Below are 23,265 nucleotides of genomic sequence, written 5' to 3'. Positions count from 1 at the left end.
CTGAGCCAAAGGGGGAGAAGAGCCTTGGTGAGAGAGGTAAAGAAGAACCCAAAGATCACTGTGGCTGAGCTCCAGAGATGTAGTCGGGAGATGGGAGAAAGTTGTAGAAAGTCAACCATCACTGTAGCCCTCCACCAGTCGGGGCTTTATAGCAGAGTGGCCCGACGGAAGTCTCTCCTCAGTGCAAGACACATGAAAGCCCGCATGGAGTTTGCCAAAAAAACACCTGAAGGACTCCAAGATGGTGAGAAATAAGATTCTCTGGTCTGATGAGACCAAGATAGAACTTGTTGGCCTTAATTCTAAGTGGTATGTGTGGAGAAAACCATGCACAGCTCATCACCTGTCCAATACAGTCCCAACAGTGAAGCATGGTGGTGGCAGCATCATGCTGTGGGGGTGTTTTTCAGCTGCAGGGACAGGAGGACTGGTTGCAATCGAGGGAAAGATGAATGTGGCCAAGTACAGGGATATCCTAGACGAAAACCTTCTCCAGAGTGCTCAGGATCTCAGACTGGGCCGAAGGTTTACCTTCCAACAAGGCAATGACCCTAAGCACACAGCTAAAATAACGAAGGCGTGACTTAACAACTCCGTGACTGTTCTTGAATGGCCCAGCCAGAGCCCTGACTTAAACCCAATTGAGCATCTCTGGAGAGACCTAAAAATGGCTGTCCACCAACATTTACCATCCAACCTGACAGAACTGGAGAGGATCTGCAAGGAGGAATGGCAGAGGATCCCCAAATCCAGGTGTGAAAAACTTGTTGCATCTTTCCCAAAAAGACTCATAGCTGTATTAAATTAAAAGAGTGCTTCTACCAAATACTGAGCAAAGGGTCTGAATACTTAGGACCATGTGATATTTCAGTTTTTCTTTTTTAATAAACCTGCAAAAATGTCAACAATTCTGTGTTTTTCTGTCAATATGGGATGCTGTGTGTACATTAATGAGGGGAAAAAAAGAATTTAAATGATTTTAGCAAATGGCTGCAATATAACAAAGAGTGACAAGGGGGTCTGAATACTTTAATGATAGAGAATGCAACTTTGAGAAGGAAAAGTAGGGAGTGCATGATACAGAGTGGTGAGATTGAAAAGCAGACTGGATGGAGAGATGAAAAATTTCTATGGGGAATCAGGTCACCTGTAGTCTGTTTAGTGTTTTGCAGTAGTCTGTTGTCTGTAGTGTTTTAACCCAGAACTCAGGTGAAAGCTGCAGAAGGAGCTGCAGTGGCTATGGTGCAGCCAGAAATCTTAATAAAATTATCATTTAGCACAATACATGTCCACAGGAAAGAGGTAAACGTCTCAGGTTTTATCACAGTCCAATTACCTGAAGGCAGTTTCATATAGCTCCTGGTTAAAGATCCTGTGACCCTGTACAGGACACATTTTTGGCTTGAGTCGATATTGTAAAGCTGACAGATAATCTTGTTTTAATGCAACACGGTTCCTCAATTTGATTTGCATGCAAATTTACCAACAAGGAACATATGGACAGAGGGAGGGAAAAGAGTGAGCAAAGGGATGACCTCATCAACCTGCACATCCTTTAAAGTCCAATCAGCAGACTAGGGGTGGAGACAATACCACGGCTTTCCTTTTACAGTTTATAACTGACAGAATGTATCATCTGCTTGACTGTTCCACGTGATGGGGCTGTGTAAATCTAAGGACTGCATGGACAGAAATACAATTTTTTTCAAAATATAGAGATTTTCAAGCAACTGAGAGCATTTCAAATTAAAAATCAAGTTTTAGCATCTCTGTTTCAGACACATCAAAAACCAACCTGGCAAATGAACACAAATGTCTGCCTTCCTGACCATTTTGGGCTCTGGCAAAACTGCTCTACAAGTTTATTCATAACATCCAAAGCCAATGCTGGATTAGGAGCCAAGTACAACTTCTTCACCATTTCACTGACCTGAAAAGCAAAACACACAATATTTAACAATGCCACATCATTAGCAACTGTAGCATTACTTTCCAACAATCTAATGTGTACAAAGTAAAAATAAATAAATAAATAAATAAAACAGAATGCTTTCTTTCAGGCATTTGGTCTACCATAAAATACGTGAAATGCATTCCAAGACATCTTAATTTATACAGGCAGTGTGGGTAACTAAAACAGGTGATTTGGTGAATAACATCCTGAAAGGAAAAATAAACTTAAAGCATAATGCAAGTTTTTTTTTTTAAATACAATCATTCTGAAAAGTTCAAATTAGTTTATGCATGCACACTTGCAAATCTACAAAGCTTGTGGCCTTTCCATAAGGTCTCCCAGCTGCTGTACAGGTCCTGCAAATCACTAGGACTATGCAAGATGGCATATAGTTCATGTAAAATGTAACATATTAACCAGTGTGCACGCTTAGTTTTTCCTCTGCAATTTTAGAGTGTATGCAATAAAATATAGGAGTGTATCCGACCTCTACAGATAGACCACACAGTAGGAGCCTCTCAAATATATAAAAAAAAAAAACAAAAAAAAACAAACTATACGCATACACACAGCAAAAGTATAATGCTCTGAAACGTAACAGTACGTTTTATTCCTGACTCGGCACCCCTATGCCCCACTTTGTCACTTGGGCAAACTTACCAGTTTATAAGAGATCCAACGTACTGACGATACTTTGTCCCCACAGAGATTCAAAGCAATTGGCAGCAAGTAGTCATAAAGATCCCTGGCACTATAAAGTTCAAGTAGAAGAATCAACTGCCTAAAGAGCAGAAATAAACTTGTTAAGTCAACAAAATAAAGCAAGGTAAACAAAGTCAACTGGTCACTAAGTTGAGTTCAGGAGAAAGATAGTCATACTATTTAGTTATAGAAGTGGAACATAGGCCAAAAGCATTTATGCGAAAACCTCAAAATGTGTTTGTCCTTCTAGAAGACATGCATTCGCAGAAGACTGGACATCCACCTGGTAAAATTTAAAAAATTTTGAACAACGGAATAAGCGCGTAAAAGCGCAGGAGAATTTTTTTTTTTGAGTATGTAAGAATTTGCTATCAGAATCTTGTACATTGTGCAAAGGGGGGGCTTCAAAGGAGGGCATCCCTTGCAAGGTTCAGAGGACAGGACAAAGAGGGAATCCATCCATCTTATTGTAGCTTTGAGGTATACTCCAACAGCTTTGACTTCATCCAGGCAATCTAGAGATTTCCCTTGTATGCTTAGGAAAAAGGCATAAGTATGGTAGGACAATGTCCATAGTGAGGCGAAATACTGAAACAACCTTTGGGAGAAAGGATGGCCTTGGGTAAGACAACCGTGTGGTAGTGATGTCTGAGAAAAAGGCTTTTTACAGGAAACAGCTGCCAGTTCAGAAACACTTGTGACAGATGTGATGACAACCAATAAGGCCAACTTAATTCAAAATAAAAAGGCGGGCCAAAGGGGACTACCATATAAAGTAGTCTCATATAGGGACAGACTGTGGTATTGCCTTAAAAACAGGAAACTTTATTGAAAGATAACAGATTGCAAAAATAAATCTCAAAAATATAAATATGACCACCACCTTCCACACATTAAAATGGCTTCTCTTTGTAAGTTAACACATGGTGGTCTAAATGCATTGGGTCAGTCACTAGTTAAATGGGAGTATGTTATACAGCTACTGAACACCGATGATATTAGGAGGATAATGTTGTTTTCGTTTTAATGGGTGGAAGGTGGTGGTCATATTTGTATATTTGTGGTATATTTTTGCAATCTTATTTTTCAATAAAAAGTTTCCTGTTATTAAGGTAATACCGCAGTCTGTCCCTATATGAGACTACTGTATATGGTGGTCCCCTTTGGCCCCCCATTTCTTTGGGTTTAAAGTTGGCTATTTGAATCTCTGAGGATGCCACCAATGACTAAGGTGAGTCAGTGCCATTACAGATAGTGTTTGATCAACCAAAAAGACCCCCTTCCAGGAAAGATCCTTTAGGGCAGTGGTCATCAACCCTGTCCTCAGGGCCCACTAACAGGACAGGTTTTATGTATTGCTTTGGGGAGATGCAGACTAGAATACTGCAATCACTGAGCAGCAAAGGATATCACCTGTGATGTATTCAGTTTTCTTGCAAACCTGGCCCGTTAGTGGGCCCTGAGGACAGGGTTGATGACCACTGCTTTGGGGGATTTTCTCTAATTCTATTTGAGATCTCCAGGAAACACAGAGCACTACAAGTTTGGCTTAAAGTGGTTGTTAAGCACACTGTCATGACTTTGTATAATCCTGTTTGTTTCCTAAGCCTGTGTGCCTGTTTTATTTAAAAAAAAAAAAATACACTGTATATACCCGATTTCAGTGCACCGCTCATAGCTCGCTCCTCTCCTTGTCTGACAGCCAGAGCGGGAGGGGCTGAAAATCCCTTGCTGACGTCACTCGGGAGGAGAGAGTTGGCCGGTCACGTGAGCACTGCACTGAAATCAGGTATGCACAGCATTTTTTTTTTATAAAACACAGAGACCGAGGCACTCAGGCTTAGGAAACAAACAGGGTTATATATCACATTATCACGGCCTAACACAGAGCTGACAAGGCAGGGAGGGATTAAAAGAGGTCATGACCTGGAAATTTGAGAGTGCTTTAGGCCAAGTTCTGGTCAAAACTGTTCGTGGAAGGCCAGAATGCAAGGCACTGAGTATTCTTTCTGGGATAGAAGTGTGTGTTCACACCAGAACAAAAGGATTTCCAGGAATAATAGGCCTTTCTGGAACAGGATTGCCTTGCTTTAAGCAAGATAAGATTCACAGACCCAGAAACCCCTGTATCCTTTAGGACCAGGGTTTCAACAGAGAATGAGAAGCAGAATGGAATGGAGTTCCTCCGGGAACAAATCTGGCCTGTTAGGAAGTGGCCAGGGATTGTCTGCTAGAAGCCGGAGTACAGTGCATCTGGAAAGTATTCATAGTGCTTCACTTCTTCCACATTTTGTTATGTTACAGCTTTATTCCAAAATGGATTAAATTCAATATTTAACCTCAAAATTCTAAAATATCCCATAATGACAACGTGAAAGAAGTTTGTTTGAAATCTTTGCAAATTTATTAAAAATAATAAATAACGGAAAAAATTACATTTACATAAAATATTCAGAGCCTTTGCTCAATACTTTGTTGAAGCACCTTTGGCACTAATTACAGCATCAAGTCTTGATTCTACAATCTTGGCACACTTATTTTTGGGCAATTTCTCCCATTCTTCTTTGCAGGATCCCTCAAGCTCCATCAGGTTGTATGGGGAGTGTCGGTGCACAGCCATTTTCAGATCTCTCCAGAGATGTTCAATCGGGTTAAAATCTGGGCTCTGGCTGGGCCACTCAAGGACATTCACAGAGTTGTCCCTTAGCCACTCTTATCTTGGCTGTGTGCTTAGGATAGCTCTCCTGTTGGAAGATGAACCTTCATCAGTCTGAGGTCCAGAGCAGGTTTTCATCTGCTTCATCTGTACATTGCTGCATTCATCTTTCCCTCGATCCCGACTAGTCTACCAGTTCCTTCCGCTGAAAAACATCCTCACATCATGATGCTGCCACCACCATACTTCACTGTAGGGATGGCCAGGTGATAAGCGGTGCCTGGTTTCCTCCAAACATGATGCTGTACATTCAGGACAAACTGTTCAATCTTTGTTTCATCAGACCAGAGAATTTTGTTTCTCATGGTCTGAGAGTCCTTCAGGTGCCTTTTGGCAAACTTTAGGCAGGCTGTCATGTGCCTTTTACCAAGTAGAGGCTTCTGTCTGGCTTCTGTCTACCATACAGGCCCGATTGGTGGAGTGCTGCTGGTTGTTCTTCTGGAAGGCTCTCCTCTCTCCACAGAGAAACACTGAAGCTCTGTCAGAGTGACCATCAAGTTTCTTGGTCACCTCCCTGACTAAGCCCCTTCTCCACTGGTCGCTGAGTTTGGCTGGGCGCCTTGCTCCAGGAAAAGTCCTAGTGGTTCCAAGCTTCTTCCATTTATGGATGGAGGCCACTGTGCTCATTGGGAGCTTCAATGTTGCAGAAAGGTTTCTGTGACCCTCTCCAGATCTGTGCCTTGATATAATCCTGTCTGGGAGGTCAACAGACAATTCGTAGAAATTCATAGCTTGGTTTGTGCTCTGACATGTACTGTTAACTGTAGGACCTTATATAGGCAGGTGTGCTCCTTTCCAAATCATGTCCAGTTAACTTAGTTTACCACAGCTGGTCTCCAAATCAAGTTGTAGAAACATCTCAAGGATGATCAGTGGAAGCAGGATGCACCTGAGCTCAATTTTGAGTGTCATGACAAAGGCTGTGAATACTTATGTAAACATGATTTATTTCGTTTTTTATTTTTAATAAATTTGCAAAGATTTCAAAAACTTTTTTCACATTGTCATTATGGGGCATTGTAGAATTTTGAGGAAAATAATGAATTTAATCCATTAGGAATGTGGAAAAAGTGAAGCGCCGTGAATACTTTCCGGATACACTGTATGTCTGTCTGTGTACCAGGCTCATCTGGGCCAGTCTGGTGCAATAATCACCATTTTCCTCTTGCTATATTCTTGAGCAGATGAGGCAATATCCACACTGGAGGGAAGGCGTAACTTAGTTTGAACTGAGACCAAATTAGCTTAGCAAGACATCCAAGACTAGAGCTAGAGGATTCCTAGTTCTGGCAACAGACAGAGGTGTATTGTTATGGAATCTGGAGGCTAGGATGTCTACATCAGATTGAAAACCTCTGGATGAAGGGCCTATTTCCCTTGATCCAGGCAATGGTGGCTGAGGTCATCCACTTTCCAGCTATCCACTCCTGAGATGTGGACTGCAAAGACAGCTGGACAGAATTTCTGTCCATGAGATTATCTGGTTTGCATCCTTCATGGCAGCCAGATTCATTCCTGGTACCCCCTTGATGTTTGATGTAGACATTGGCTGCACCCTGATTGGGTGTCCAGTCAGAAGTGGGGTCTAGTGCTGCAGGGTCAACCAGACTGCTTTGAACTGTTTAGGGGAAGCTTGTTTTTCCTTAGTGACCATGCTCCTTGGACTGTTAGTGATTGATAAACTCCTCCCCAGGCTAAGACTATTGTGTTTGTTATAATAATTTTCCAGTGAAAGGGAAGGAAGGACCATTGTTGGGGCTGGGATGGTGATCCACCAAGTTGATTAATTCCTTGTTTGGCTGGACAGGAGCATGGGTATATTGAGAGAACAAGCCTGGCTTTTCCAGGTTAACAAGATGTTTAGTTGGAGAGCTGAAGGCTGAATTGTCGTGTGGACATTTTCTAATAGCTGGTAGGGAGACGAGTTCTTCAGAAGGTGGTTGTCTAGCTAGCCTGTGACTTGGATGTCCTGAGTTCTGAGCAGGGCAAGCAGAGGTGCTAAGACGTTTGTGAACACTCTGGGAGCAGAGTATAGCCTGAAGGGCAGTGCAACAAACTGAAAGTGATCTTCCACTGCAAACTGCAGAAAACACTGATGAGCTGGAAATATGCAGATGGGCATCTTGGATGTCCACAGATATCATGTATGCCCCTTGTATTAGAGGCAATTACTACATTTCTGAATTGTATGCATAATTTTGGACACTGAAGGAACCTGTTAAGTCCAGCATAGACCGAATACCGCCATTGGGTTTTGGCATTGGTTTAACCACTTAAGGACCGAGCCTCTTTCTGAGATTTGTTGTTTACAAGTTAAAAACATTTTTTTTGCTAGAAAATTACTTAGAACCCCCAATCATTATACATACAAAAAAAAAAAAAAAAAACACTTTTTGAATTAAAAAATAAAACAAAAACAAGCCCAATTTTTATATATATAGTGAAAGATAATGTTACGCCAAGTAAATGGCCAACATGTCATGCTTCAAAATTGTACCCGCTCGTGGAATGGCGACAAACTTTCACCCTTAAAAATCTCCATAGGAGACGTTTAAAAAAATTCTACAGGTTGCATGTTTTGAGTTACAGAGAAGGTCTAGGGCTAGAATTATTGCTCTCGCTCTACCGATTGTGGCGATACCTCACATGTGTGGTTTGAACACAGTTTTCATATGCGGGCGCTACTCGTGTATGTGTTCGCTTCTGCACGCGAGCTCGTCGGGACGGGGCGTGTTTAAAAAATTTTTTTTTTCTTATTTGTTTTACCTTTTATTTTTACATTGTTTTTTTAAAAAAAAATGGTGTCACTTTTATTCCTATTACAAGGAATGTAAAAATCCCTTGTAATAGAAAAAAAGCATGAAAGGACCTCTTAAATATGAAATCTGAGGTCAAAAAGACCTCAGATCTCATATTTACACTAAAATGCAATAAAAAAAAAATAAATAAACAAAAAAAAAAAAATTGTCATTTCTAAAAAGAATTAAAAAAAATGGCCCTTTAAGAGCTATGGGCGGAAGTGACGTTTTGACGTCGCTTCTGCCCTGCAATGTCATGGAGACGGGTGGGGGCCATCTTCCCCTCACTCATCTCCTTGCCAAGGAAGGCAAAGCATCTGATCGCCTCCACCTACGGCTCCAGTAAGCGGCGGAGGGCACCGGAGCGAATCCGCCGCAGAGACCACTTTTATCTGGAAGCGGACCGCCGGCCAAACACAAGGATACCAGGGTTATGGCAGCTAGCTGCTGCCATAACAACAATATCCCCCGTCAAAGTCAGGACGTTTATCCGCATGTAGTGGTCCAGAAGTGGTTAAAAATTATTTAAATTAAGTTTATTTAAATCAAGCCTTTTTACTAGTGATTTAAATTGACTTGATTTAAATCAAAACGGTCCTGCTGGGTACTAACATTTATAGGTAGTTGACCCAGGGAAAATCCAATTGCCTCTCGAAGGATCAGAAAGGAATTTTTTCCCCTGCTGGAGCAAATTGGATCATGCATTACGGGGGGGTTTTTTCGCCCTCCTCTGGATCAACCGTGGGTATAGGATTGTGGATATGGGATTGTATGATTTTTTTTTATTTTTGGTTGAACTAGATGGTCTTTTTTTAACCTAATATGTAACTATATAGCTGAAGAATGCTATAAGTTTGCCCTCTATTTGTCCCCAGTCACCAACTCCACATTTTTCTGCGTTAGTCCTACTCTCTTATTTATCTTCTTTCCTCAGGGGAACAGGGAGAATTTAGAATTTGTTTTGTCTTCCTTTGAATCAACTGCAGGTTTGGTGTTCCAAGGATGCAGGTTTATGGGTTAAACTCAATAGAAATATCTTTCAATGTGTATCTATGACTTTTCTAATTACAAAACTGATCATGCAAATTATAATCATTAGGTTCCTATTAGTGTTTGTGTGAGCCATCAACAGTTTTCAGGTTTAGGCACAAAATGACCAGTTCATAGAACTGCAAAAGAGAATTTTAGAAAAACACCAATGAGCCACATCGGTGACAGTCCGGAGTGAAACATTTTTGGTATGTCCCCATTATTCTCTAGTATCCAGAAAGTTTACAGTATATGCTACAATATAAAAAAAAAGTTCTCGTCAGCTTCTTATGACTTTGCAGTACAGAAGCCCCAAGATATCTCTCTATGATGTCACACTGGTTATAAATCACAAAAATTATGGTTGCAGTGTGAAGGAAGTGGTGACTTGAGCAGGAATTCCAGGAGAGAGATCTCAACAAGGAATACAGACAGTCATATTAACAATCCAGGTCTAGTTACAATAAATACATACTCTGCTAGCTCTGCTCTGAATCGCCAGTTGCGGCAATTATCCGTAACCAAGAACTCTTGCAGCTGATAAAGGTATTCCCTTCTTTTGTCAGGCTGGAGAAGCTAAGACAAAAAGGCAAAGTGTAAGCAGACTAGCTAATAGCTTAAAACAGGTTTGCTTATATTAATTTTTAAAACTGAATCACCTATGTAAAATGTAGATAACTTTAGTAACTGAAATATCTTAGACTCCCTTTTTTATTTGGCATATGTAAACATTTTAAATTGAATTCTACCTAATGGTACCAAGAATGGTAGGGGCCTCAGCTCTACACACTTTAGGCCTACAAATCAAAAGCTTGGGAATGATACCAATTCTAAGTTACATCATGTGACAGGCCTACAGTTTTCCCCTCATAGGGTGTCACTATAGGCGTCTACAATGCACCTCCTCTTCACACATTGCTCAGCAAAGCCTCAATCTGAGGTAACAGATGTTGTTCAGGACCCTGCTGACAAAAGGTGTCTGAGGGTGGTTGGAATGTGCCTGCACTTCAAACTGCTCTCCAACGCCCATGGGCAAATTCAAACCACTAGGGAAGTGCCAATGCACCTTGAAAGTAGACAGAGGAAACCGTTTTGCTAAAACTGCCCATTCACATGCACAGGAATGTGCATATTACAAAAGCATAATTTAAAAAATGCTATTCTGGCAAAAATAAGCCTACTGACTGAGCTCAAATACATTTTGTATGACCAATATTTCAGCAATTTATGAGGTGAATCGATGTGTGCCTTTAGCACAATACAGGGTGCTTTGATATGGTATCCTTTAAAACCAACTGCAGTTAAAATAAATAAATGCTCAATCCACAAATGAACACACCAAGATAAGTTTTATCATTTTCAAAACGGTGACAAAATTTTTTTATTAGTTGTGTCCAGTGAGACTTAACCAGGCTAAAACAAAATGTTTTCTTGTGATAAAGCCTTATAAAATCAGTACAAGGTCTTGAATATAAAAACTTTCAAATCAAGAACTTAAAGTGGAAGTATAAATCTGTTTAAACAGATACCTATGCTTCTACCGTTTGTAAAAGATAATTGTAAATACCTTTTTTTAATCACTCCATATTCACTGCAGTCAATGCCCTCTCCCACCCTCAGTGAGACCCCAAGGGTTACCAATTCCAAATCTCAAACCACACAATCCTCCAGTTGCTCAGTCCAAAAACTAACAATTATTCACATCCACATGCATATATAATAAAAATCCATAGTATAAAGCATGTGTTACACAAACTATAAAACATCTCAATATCTCAGTTCTAGGGTTGTCCCGATACCGAGCATTTGCTCCGATGCTTCACCCGATACCTGGACAGTCAGGGTGATCGGTGCGGAGGGGGAGTTACAAGCACCGATCTCAATAAAGCCTGACAGCCATTTCTCCACTCCCCCCCCCCCCCCCATCAGCTGCTTTAGTGAAATCTTCACAGCGGTGATCAGTGCTTGTAACTGCCCCCAAAGCCGCACCGATCACCGCTGACTGTCCCTGTATCCTCCAGTCCCCCTCTCCGTGCTGCTGTCCCCCTCTGTTATCCTCCGCGCTGCTGTCGCTGTCCGTTCTCCTCTTCTGCCCCCTCCGTTCTCCTCCGTGCTGCTGTCCCCCTCCGTTCTCCTCCTCTGCCCCCTCTGTTGTCCTCCATGCTGCTGTCCCCCTCCGTTCTTCTCCTCTGCCCCCTCGATGTTTCAGGATGGAGAGCGGAGGTAGGAGCCAGTAAATCTGGCTCCTTCCTTTTCCGAATGAACAGTCAGTGATAACTGAATCTGTTCATTCACATAACTGAAACATCGTAACCTCCATTCATTTTCAGTGCAGCTGAGGCTGCTGAGAAGGGGACTGGGAAACATGTGTCCTCAGTCCCTTTCCCTGTCTCAAAGGGGAGATGTCAGGGGTCTATTAAGACCCCTGATATCTTACCAAAGCCCCCCAACAGGGCTAATAGTAATTAAAAAAAAAGAATTGCAATAAATAATAAAAAGAAATTAATTGTAAAAAAATAATAAAATAAAAAAAACACACTGACACTGTCCACTCCCCCTCCCCCCCTTAAAAAAAAAAAGCATTGTTAAAAAAAAAAAAAAAAAAAAAAAAAACACATAAAATAAATTGTAAAAAATAATTAAAAAAAAATTAATTGTAAAAAATAAAATTGTAAAAACAAAAACTACTGACACACGTGCCACTGTCACATGACATTAAAAAAAAGTATCGGTAATCGGCGAGTACTTGAAAAAAAGTATCGGTACTTGTACTCTGTCTTAAAAAAGTGGTATCGGGACAACCCTACTCAGTGCTGATTACAGGGATATTAAGAGATATAATCTGCACAGGATGACATGTAATATTAGCAGCAGTCTTATTAGGGTAGTAAGGTGTTAATGCATTTTCTTTTAAATCAGCTTCAAAGCAGTCACATGATCAAGAAACTGCAGCTTCCCTGTGTCAGCGAGCACTTTAGAACGGGGCTGAATTCACAGAGACATGATATCACCTGCCAGCTTTCATTGCCCCTCATCTCCATTGGTGCTCACTCCCATCCACTACATTAGCCTCTCCTCACTGGCACAGGAGAGCCACAGCTTCTTGATCATGTGAATTGACCAACGTGAATTAAAAAAGGGAAAAAAAAAAAAAAGTATTCATAAATGGTATGCAGCATAGGCCCCTTTCACACCAGCGGACCAATCAGGTCCGTCAGTCAGCAGATGACACTTGGATGGAAGCGGACAGGCGGTCCGTTTCCATCTGACTGCCCCATAGAGAGCAGCGGGCTAAGCAGAGCCGACACGGACCTGTCAGCCTGCTCAGTGGGGATTAACAGAGTGATCCCCCCCCCGGCTGATCAGGTGGATCTGCTCTATGGAGTCCACCCCGTCTGAAAGGGGCCAAAGGCATGAGTTGGTGGGAAGCAACATTTTTAGAGCAGCCTGTAATTCTACATTTAAAACAAGATATCAAGCAATAGAAAAGTACATACTTTCAAAAAGTCATACAAGTGCTTTAGGACACCTATCCTGACTTCATCCAGATCTTTTAGAAATCCATTGAAGATGGGCAGTAAGTCGACAGCTGTGAGTGAATCGCCAAGTATCAATGCCAGTTCATGAATTGAAAATGCCAATGTTCTTCGCACTTTCCACTGACAACAAAACACACAAGAGTAAAACACCTCAGTACAGAACATCGAAAACTTCTCCTATTTGTAAAGATAATTTTAGAGAGGGGAGACGACGACTAATAGATATATGTGCACAGTGCTGGTGTAAAGACTTCACTAGCTATAAAAACATAAGTTTGAAAGGGGAAAGAAAAATGCCAAAGCTACTTTACCTGCATGTCTGCAGCTAGTGTCTCATAGGTGTCCCTGAGGCAGTGCCAGTTCTGTCTGCCCAGTGTGAGCGCCACGCCAGGAATGCTATAGGCACAATGCTTGGCAATCTCTGTGTCAACAGTCTGAGCACGGGATGGGTCAGTCATGGATAAATACTGATCCAATAAGGCCTGAGGTACAACATCCTGGGAACAAACACAAGCCTCAGTCTTGTTAAAGTCTTAGAGCTGCTGTTATGGAGAAGTCTGTAAGAATCTTTTATGAAAATACCTGAATTTTGGATTTTTTTTCCTCCTCGGGGCAATAACTGCTACTACTGCTCAAGTCAGAATCACTGTGTATATAGCGCAAAGTTGACTGCATGCACTGAAAAGAAATAGGGACAAATTACTTTCAATCAAAAAAAAAAAAAGAGAAGTACACTTGTGGAAGGCTGCCTTCTGTGCTGAAAGCAATCAATAATTTACCTCCATACTGTGATGCACATACCATGTGCATTAGAAGCTAAAGCTCGGTATATTAAGTCTACATCATAACTAGGCTGGACAACTTTAAAATCTAGATCTCTCCCCAGTCCTACCCCTTTCAGCTATTTGCTTTTGCGTTGGCATTAATCAGCGCAGTCTCCTTGTGCTATGCAGCCACCCACAAGCCCATCCATTAAGGCACCTAAAAGTGATTGTAAAGGCTCATTTTTTTTCCCTATAAAAATAACAAACATATTATACTTACATGCTCTGTTGCAGTGGATAAGCACAGAGCAGCCTGGTTCCTCCTCTTCTCCAATCCCTCTTCTGTGATCTGGCACCCCTCCCTCCTGTTCAGTGCCCCACAGCAAGCAGTTTGCTATGGGAGCACCCGAGCTGAGTCACAGCTCCCTGCGTCCATTTAGACACGGAGCCCTGACCCGCCCCATCCCCTGATTGGCCAGCAGACTTTGATTAACAACAGTGGGAGCCAATGGCGTCGCTGCTGTGTCTCAGCCAATCAAGAAGGAGAATCTCGGATGGCTGAGACACTCGTGGACATAGACCCTCGCTGGACAGAGAGGGACTTCAGTTAAGTGTTGGGGGGCTGCTGCACACAGAAGGCTTTTTATCTTAATGCTTAGAATGCATTAAGATATAAAAAAAAAACGTCTGCCTTTACAACCCATTTAAAGCCATGGTTTTTTTTTTTCCATTTTTGAGTAAGACTATTTTTTTTTTCTGTGCTGAGGACTATTTTTTTTTTTTTCTATCTGTGTGCCATTGGAGAGAATGAACTTTATATTCTGTTTCATAACTATTACATTAAGCAAGAGTAAATCCCTACAAAGTGAGGAAAATCCTGGTAGTCATCAGGATTACCATAACTACTGCCCGTGCTTGATGATTTCACCTCCCTTCTTGCTCTGGTGAACACTGAAAAGTTTGAATTTTCTTCCATTTTTGGTGCCCACGGTCACCAGGAAAAATAGAGAGGATGAATTTCCTAATGTGGACACAGCCATAAAAAAAAAAAAGTGTTGATATCAGTTATACTTTAAAAATTTGCATAAACCCCTCCTGAGACCAAATGACTGAAGAAACATAGCTGGGTGCCATGACGTTTACTAGAAAGACACTACAGCACCCTGACCTGACCAACCCTCCCACCAGCGATCTTACTGCACACTAAAGTAACGCACACAGAACCAGTGTTGACTTTGAGGGAGGGACAGATGCAAAGGAAAACAGAGCACATTGACCTTTTCTGTCCTGCTCTTTGGATCCACTGATTAAGACCCCTTTCACACTGGGGCAGTGCAGCCATTAGCAGTTATAGCGGTGCTTTTTCGGCTCCTAGTGGAGTGCTTTTAACCCCCACTAGCGGCTGAAGAAAGGGTTAATAGCACCTGTGTTGCGGAGCTTCGGCAGCGCTGCCCATTCATTTCAGTGGGCAGGGGCAGTGGAGGAGCGGTGTATAAACCGCTCCTCCTCTGCCCTAAAGATGCTGCTTGCAGGACTTTTTTTGCCGTCCTGCAAGCGCACTGCTCCAGTGTGAAAGCCCGAGTCTGGGTGGCTTGAGAGGCGCTTTTCAGACGCTATTTTTAGTGCTAAAACGGCTGAAAAGCACCCCAGTGTGAAAGTGTTGTATAAGGAAACCCGTATTGCAAGAAAAAAAAAAAAATTAAATTAAAAAAAAATTTTTAAAAACTTGCTAATGCGGATACCCTCCTTTGGAATCCAATTTGGGATTCCTACAGTCTACTCGTCTAGGCTTTAGACCTGGGATCTCAACTATGGCCCTCTAGCTGTTGCGGAACTACAAGTCCCACAAGGCATTGTAAAAAACTGACATTCACAGACACCACTAGGCATGATGAGCTTTGTAGTTTCTGTACAACTGGAGGGCCATAGTTTGGAGACCCCTGCTCTAGACCAAGGTTTCTAAAACTGCAGTGCCCACGGTCTACAAAACAGTAGGTTTTTCATTATCATCCAGAGACCCATAGGGGGACACTTCCTGGGTATACTGAATTCTGACTGGTTGATATTGGTTACATAACTTTCTGCTTTGCTCCCAATGTTGTTTTTAGAATCAGGCCATTGGTACATTCCTCTTTATCCTTATACACAGTTCACCAAGTGGAAGTAAGAAATCTGGCTGCTCTAAATACAGGCAGCCTTGACCAGAGATCTGCGTTTCTGCAGAGTGCAGTGCAGTCTAATGAGCAGGGCCTTCCGATTCCTTCTGTATTGAATTGTATTATAACTGTACTGCCTGCCCTCATGTTTTAAAGCGTTGTGCAAACTGTTGGCACTATTTAAATCCTGTATAGTATCAAAAAAAATTTATTAGCAGGGAAATGAATGCAGGCATGTTCAAGTACATGCCATCCGTTTTTGCCGTTTTTTCACCAATCATTAAAATCTTTACCATTGGGCTGCTATAATTACACTCCCACAACCAAATTATCAATTGTGACCTTTTTTTTTTTTTTGTTGTTGATAATGCAATAATAAAATTAACGGAGATTATAGCAAAGCTGCACAGATACCTCCACAGAATCACTAATTAAAGGAATGGAGTCATCCTGGGAGATCTTGCAGTTTATCCTCCCGGATTCAATCAGATTATTACGACAGATGGTCTCCCGATTCAAGTGTGAGGATTTTGTATCTTCCTGAGTTTCTAGGCTTGATGCTTTGAGTGCAGCAGTTAGAACATCAACTTGTGCTAAAACAAGATACAACCATCAGTATCAGATCAGCAAAGTCAGGTGTATTTATCAAAGCATGTGTAAAGATAAAAAAAAATAATATTTGGATAGAGTAGGAAAGAGTATAAAACTTTATCAGGCTTTTTTTAACATGGTCCCTGTGCTGCTGGGGAGATTTATTTTACTTCTTGATCCAGAAACGCAATAGGAAACGATAGGCGGTCTTTCCAAAGGAAGAGGGGCAATTCCCATTTTAGATAATAGTAACCAAAACATTTGTCTCAATTGTATGATTAACCTCTTGCTCTGGTGACAATACTAAAATTTTGGATTTCCCTTTGCTTTCTGTCTCAGGACAAATTAATGGGTGAATCTGCTCAGCTACAACAAAGACGGCAATGAAAGCTTGACAAAGAATCTAACCCTTGCCCCACTCTATTCAAAAGGTTAAAAAAAAAAAAAAAAGTAATTTAAGTTGTGGACAGAGTGGAGATGGATTAGAATTGTCAGTTTTTATTGCTGTCTGGGTCCAAAGAGATTCAATTCACCCTCCCAAATTGTCCGGTTTACTATTATCATTGAAAAAAATAAAAAATAAAAAAAGTATATCTATATATCTATATCTATATCTATATATATATATATATATATAGATATATATATCTATATATCTATATATATATAGATATATATAATAAAAATTTTGGGTTGTCCCCCAAAAAAGTAACAGAGGGGAAACCTAATGGGGGACACTATTTCTGGTAACCTGGGGGTCCCCAAGGACGAACCCAATGGGACACAGATGGCAAAAAAAAAAAAACTGACAGGGGGTGTAACCCTCCCTTACTCTATGCAATAAAAAAACCACAAAAAAAAAGTTTTTGCCTATAGTTCTACTTCCAAGCGTTATTAAACCAAAAAGCAAACATTTATTATGTTGCAGCTTACCAATCGTTCGATGTGATTGCTACATTCTCTTTGTCAGGCTTTCTTTCTTCTATTCTCCTTTGGTGATCTCGTCAGTAGAATAGGATTTTTAGCTTACCTTAAAACCCATTTCTCGGAGTTCATTGACAGATACAGCGCTTCCTTATTCAGAACCATAGGGTTACATCGCCCCCTACAGGAGTAGGACACTAGGCAGAAAAAAAAAAAAAAGAAGGACTTGGCTACGCCCATGGGCAGTCCTAGGTGTTATACACCCCTCTCTCTGCTATAGGCCTTCAGTTTTGCCCCAAGCAGTGTCAGAAGCATTAAAAACTCCATTAAGGGGTGGGTGCTGTGTCTGTCAATGAACTCAGAGAAATGGATTTTACGGTAAGTCAAAAATACTATTTTCTCATTCGTTCATTGACAGACACAGCGCTATCTTATTCAGAACCATAGGGATGTCCCAAAGCAGTGCCAAACATGAGGGTGGGACAACATAAAATCCCAAAGGCTAACACAAGAGCCTACAATCCCAAAGGCTAACACAAGAGCCAACCAGGTAACAGGAGCTCAACACAAAAACAAACTGGAGGCCAACCTGAATACCACCCCTTCAAGAGGGAATAGACCTCCTAAACAGCAGCCTGCAACACCTTGCGGCCAAAAGAAGCATCCCCAGATGCCAGCACAGACACGTTTTGGAATTTTGTGAAAGTGTAAACCGACGACCAAGTGACTGCCTTGCAAACCAGCGCAGCTGACGCCTGATGATGGAAGGCCCCAGTAGCAATGAGCAGCCAAGTAGAATGCGCCGTAACAGGGAAAGGAAGAACCCAACCCCTGATAGAATAGACCAGAGTCAACGTCTGTCTGAGCCATCTAGAAAGGTCGCAGAAGAAGCAGACAGCCGTCTTTTCGGTCCGTCCGTGATCACAAACAGGGAATCTGATCCCCGAAAAGGCCCTGTGACTGCCAAATACACACCAATCGCCCGAACACATCTAGGGCATGTAAGGTAAATCCCTTAGGAGACATTTTGACCTGGGACACAGGGAAGGCAATACAGCGTCCTTAATTAAAAGGAATCAGAGGAGGGAACCACGGACAAGGGTGAAGAATCACTTCATCTTTGTGGATCGCCTGGTAAGAAATACGACAATGGTAACGCCTACAGTTCCGACACTATGCGAGCAGAGGTGATAGCAACCAAAAAGGCTACCTTCTGGAACAGAGCAAGCAGAAGAACCTCCCGAATATTTTCAAAAGGAGGCTCCTGTAGAACCGAACACACCAAGAGTAGATCCTACAGCAGTAGAAGTGACCGCACCGGTGGAGGCAGATGTCAAACCCCTTAATTAAGAGTGGAGACCAGGGGACACCAAAGAAAACCGCCAAGGCCAACACCTGGCCCTTGATGGTACTCAAGGCCAAGTTCTGCTCAACAGCCCCCCCCATGTGAAGGCAGGTCGAAATACGAGCTACCGAGAAAGAACGAGGGTAAATGGCAAGCGCCTCACACCAGGATATGCATGTCATGTTAAATCTTCCCAGAGGAAGGCTTCCTAGCCTTCAGCAGCATCGTAACTTCAGCACCTGGCTCATAACAGCCAGGCCTTCAAAAGCCAGCGACTGAAGCAGGATGAAAGATCGGCCCTTGGGACAGTAGAACCTCCCTGAGAGGCAGTCGCCAAGGATAGTCAGCGACCAAGCGCACCAGGTCGGCGTACCAAGACCGACAAGACCGAAATCCCTTCGGCCTCGATCCTGCTCAAAAAGCGCAGTAGAATCTTGAGAGAAGGAAAGGCGTAGATCAGACTATACCGGCCCCGCCAGAGCGTTTGTAGTGTCCACCAGAGGAGCCCATGACCTTCCCAGAATCCTCAGTACAGTTCCGTTAAGCCGGGATGCCAACAGGTCTACCTCGGGAGTGCCCCATCAGAGACATATCCGATGAAACATGTTCTGGTGAAGGGACCACCCCTTGGACCAACACTAACCGACTGAGGCAACCGCCTGCCATTTTTCCACTCCTAGAATGCATACAGCGGAGAGGGCCAGAACAAGGCATTCTGTCCATCAGAGGATGCTGGCTACTGTCAGGGCTGCCAACACACTCTTCGTTCCGCCCTGGTGATTGACAGACCACCTCTGTGGCATCGCCTGACTGGATCCGTACCCGGAGCCCCCAAAGTCGACCTCCATGATCCATACGTAGTCTGATCGCTCGAAGTCCCAGGATATCGATCGGCAGTCAAGATTCCTCCAGCATCCAACAACCCTGAGCAGAACCCAGTCCCAGGACACCTCCCCACCCGGACAGACTGGCATTGGTAGTGACCACTGTCCAATAAAAGGGGAGAAAGGATGTGCCCTGCCGAAATCCCGGAGAGAGAAGCCACCAGACCAGGGACCCCCGGTTTTCTGGCTCAGCCAAATCTGATAGCCCAGAAACCTCGGCACTTTAAGCCAGGATCTCACTTGTAAAAAGCTTGTATGGAAGTGAGCAAATGGAACCGCCACGAAGGTAGATACCATCAGGCCCAACACCCACCTGCAGGACCGCAGTGAGGCCCACCTGCGAGACAACAGTAGTTGAAACGAGTCAGGTCCAGACAATCCAATTTTCTGGAAGAAGCCGGAGCAGACTACAGGTAGTATAGAAGCCAACTGAAAACGGAGGTCTGTATAGCAAGCTTCATCGCCCTTCAGGGTAGCTGAGGACAGAAGATCGTCCAAGCAGCCCAGGACCGCAATCCCCAGCTTACGTGACCTCGCCAGAACTGGGGCCAACACCTTTGTGAGTATGCGAGAGGTGGAGGCGAGACCAAAAATCAACACCATGAGCTGAAAATGCTCTTTTCCCCACACAGTAAAATGGAGGAAGTGTTGGTGCTGAGCACATATTGGAGTGCATGAATAAGCATCCGTGATGTTGACAGAAGCCTGAAAGTCCCCATGATGAAGGGGCGCCACCATTGTGCGGATGGACTCCATTCTGTACCCACTGAAACTGGGACAAGCACACCCTGAAGCAATAGGGCTTGCACAGCCCCAAGGAGAACTGCCAACAGTCTGGTGACAGACATCAATTGGAAGGAAAAAACACTTTTTGGGGTTCAAGGCCGAAACACTAGGACATAGGTGAGGGCATGCCTTCATGCTGAAAGGGCCTTGTCCGTGGGTTTAGGGAGCCCCGCTCTCGGCTCGCCAGACCAGGTCCATTGAGTGCTGACAAGAAGGACCGCATCCGCTACGAGGCCCTTTTCCCCATTTCAGACTGTGGAAGACATTTACACTTCCCTTCTGTGGGACGCGTAACAATGTCATCCAGGGTAGCCCCAAACAGACAACTGCCTTGAAATGGTAACCCTGTCAGAGCTTTTTTAGAAGCCCAGTCCGCAGTCCAACACTTAAGCCCCAATGCATGTCTAAGAGAGCTTAGGAACCAAGGGAACTGCGTCCAAGAGGCACAGCATACAAACTGCAGCCCTCAGACCAACTGGTCCGCCAACTCAGCGAAAGCAGAGGGAATCTGCTTCCCCCCTCCATCCAGGTATGTCAGCCAGAACCTTAAAAGCCGGAGACTCGTCCCCGAATCATGGTCCCCTTGCGTACCCTAGAGACAGGGGAATCCACTACTGTTGGAATAGTCCACTCCTTAAGGAAGGGCCCCACAAAAGGGTACCTCACAGTGAAGCGTCTTTGGAATCACAAAGGGATGCTTTGGACACTCCCAGTCTTTACGAAAAAATATCCCAAAATAGGAGGGAGAAGGGAACGCTTTTGCCATGTTTATTGGTGCCAAGGGGACCGGCAACTCCTCCGCAGCATCCTCCATCTTTAAAGTTTCCCGCACAGATGTAAATGTGCGGGAAACCGCAGAGACAACCAGCACCTTCTTGTGCGCCACTTCAGATGTGGAGGCACAACCTCACTGACAGGACAGGGAGTGTGGCCACCAACCCTGCAAGGTGGGCCACATCCACGACGGCAGAGCCAGACATAGGATCAGTCAAGAACGATAATGCAGGGGAGGGCGCCATATTCTAGCCTATATGCCCAAGCACCACCTGTGAAAAGGCAAAATACACAGGGGGGCCACTGACTGAGACCTCCGCCGCCTTAGGCCCTGCAAGGGGTCACCGAGGTCCCACACGGGGGACGTCAACCGAGGCCCTCACAAGGAGCACCGGCCGAGACCCCGCACTGGGGTGCCTACTGATGCCCCGCACAGGGGGGCACCATTGGACCCCTAACAGGGGCACTGGCTGAGAACACGCACAGGGGGCACCTATGGATACCCCGCACAGGGGGGCACCAGCTGAGACCCCGCACAAGGGACACCTACGTAAACCCCACACAGAGAGCACCACTGAACCCCTCACAGGGGGCACTGGCTGAGACTCCGTGCGAATGCCTGGTCACCCACCCAACCATCAGATGCCAAGGTGTACCCCCCATAGTGACATCCATGGAGGGGGGGTGGACAGTGTCCAAAGCACCTAAGCGTCCCACACCACTCCAGGGAAGGAGAGGAGGGGGCCCCTTACTGCTCCAGCAAGTAATGCTCCCAGACCGATCCCCCTCGCCACCGAAGTGGGGGGGCTGTCAGCCATAAGGAACGCTGCGACACAGGCTGAGAGCCGGTCGTATGCAACCTCGTGAGATGTTTAACTCACAGGGCCAGCCCCCGTTCAGTGGGGCTATGTCGCGGCCGACCTAGCGCATAGCTGCGGTCTGCACGCGCTTGCTGGCCAGACTGGGGAAACCACCGGATCTTATTGTCCAGCCCGTCGCCCAGTCTGGCAGTTGATTGTAGATCTCAAAGGAAAAAATCCAAGAGAAAAGAAAAGTAACTTAAAAAGCAAAACTGAAGGCCTATAGCAGAGAGGGGGGTGCATATCATCTAGGACTGCCCATGGGCGTAGCCAAGTCTTTTATCTACCTAGTGTCCTACTCCTGTAGTGGGCGATATAACCCTATGGTTCTGAATAAGGAAGTGCTGTGTCTGTCAATGAACGAATGAGAAATCTGTTTTTCAAAAGAACAAGCTCTCTTGCAGATGTATCAGTTTCAGGGTTGACACAAACCATTTACCACTGACAGGGGAGTTTATGATAAGCTTTTGTAAAACCTTTAACCCAAAGGAAAAAAAACTGACTGCTTATAAATATCCAAAGATACCCCCTGTGCTCTTTTGTCCAGAGTGGGGGCACTCTAATCTAGGAGGTTTGTTACTGTCTAGATCACCAGTTGAGGGGGGAAAAAAAGCAAACTGATCCAGTCACCACTTTGAATGACTGGTAAGCTGCAATATATATTACATTTTTGGGTTTAATACTGCTTTAACTCATATTGTCAAGTAAAAGTACTACAATAATGATTCTGCCAGATCAAACTTTTGATCCATTTGAAATATTAGAGAATAGTTCATTTTTTCCCTATTTAGGAAATCTCAAAGCAACTAACATGCCTGTATATCATCCTTGCTTTCTGTCTTCCTGCACTGAACTTATAGACTCCTGAATTCTATGTCAGTTTGTCCATGCATGCATGAAGACATTACATGCACTTCAGCGATGATCTTGGCAACTGTCACAGTTTGTGTTATCCCAGTACATGATGGGTTATAATAGTAAAGTAAGCTGAATGGAGCTCTGCTTGGAGAATAGGAACTTGCAGACATGGTAGACAAGGAGAAAACAAAAATGGTCAGACACTATTTGATCAACTCAAAAAAAAAAAAAGGAAATGCTCAGAAAATGGTGTTTGATTCAAAGCAGGAATACAGCCCATTTCTGTTACATATTTGGTTCTTTGGGAAGAATTCCCCATTTATTTAATTTCAACACTACTTCTATGATGTAGAGTACCTAAACAAAGTGGTAAAACATACACAACTAACATTTACAATGAATGAAAAAAAAATACAGAATTGATTGGTTTATGCTAGTGTGTATGAATACTAAAACCATTGACTGCTTTGATGCAATATACCTATTGTTGCTCTGTCTTTACCAGGGCAAGCACAATTAACTTGCTGCCTACAAAACAACTCTCACATGGCTTAAACCACCTTTAAGAGCTGTCCTGTGGACTTT

At 43.5% G+C, this 23,265-nt stretch overlaps 1 protein-coding gene across 7 annotated transcripts in view; it reads right to left on the bottom strand.

The window, feature by feature from the left end:
* The window catches only part of PPP4R1 (protein phosphatase 4 regulatory subunit 1), a 152,865-nt gene that overhangs the window by 28,072 nt on the left and 101,528 nt on the right, over positions 1-23,265 (bottom strand). For all 7 annotated transcript variants that reach the window (XM_073631341.1, XM_073631342.1, XM_073631343.1 and 4 more), the window contains exons 12-18: positions 16,073-16,251; positions 13,321-13,416; positions 13,050-13,235; positions 12,697-12,858; positions 9,675-9,775; positions 2,615-2,735; positions 1,796-1,930 (exon numbers count right to left, since the gene is read on the bottom strand). In XM_073631341.1, the coding sequence (XP_073487442.1) occupies positions 1,796-1,930; positions 2,615-2,735; positions 9,675-9,775; positions 12,697-12,858; positions 13,050-13,235; positions 13,321-13,416; positions 16,073-16,251 (980 nt within the window). The remainder of the gene's footprint in view (positions 1-1,795; positions 1,931-2,614; positions 2,736-9,674; positions 9,776-12,696; positions 12,859-13,049; positions 13,236-13,320; positions 13,417-16,072; positions 16,252-23,265) is intronic.

This window comes from Aquarana catesbeiana, linkage group LG05 (genome assembly GCF_042186555.1).
Source record: "Aquarana catesbeiana isolate 2022-GZ linkage group LG05, ASM4218655v1, whole genome shotgun sequence".
NCBI lineage: Eukaryota > Metazoa > Chordata > Amphibia > Anura > Ranidae > Aquarana > Aquarana catesbeiana.
The sequence above is the reverse complement of the archived record's forward strand: the minus strand, read 5'-3'. Positions and strand labels throughout refer to the sequence as shown.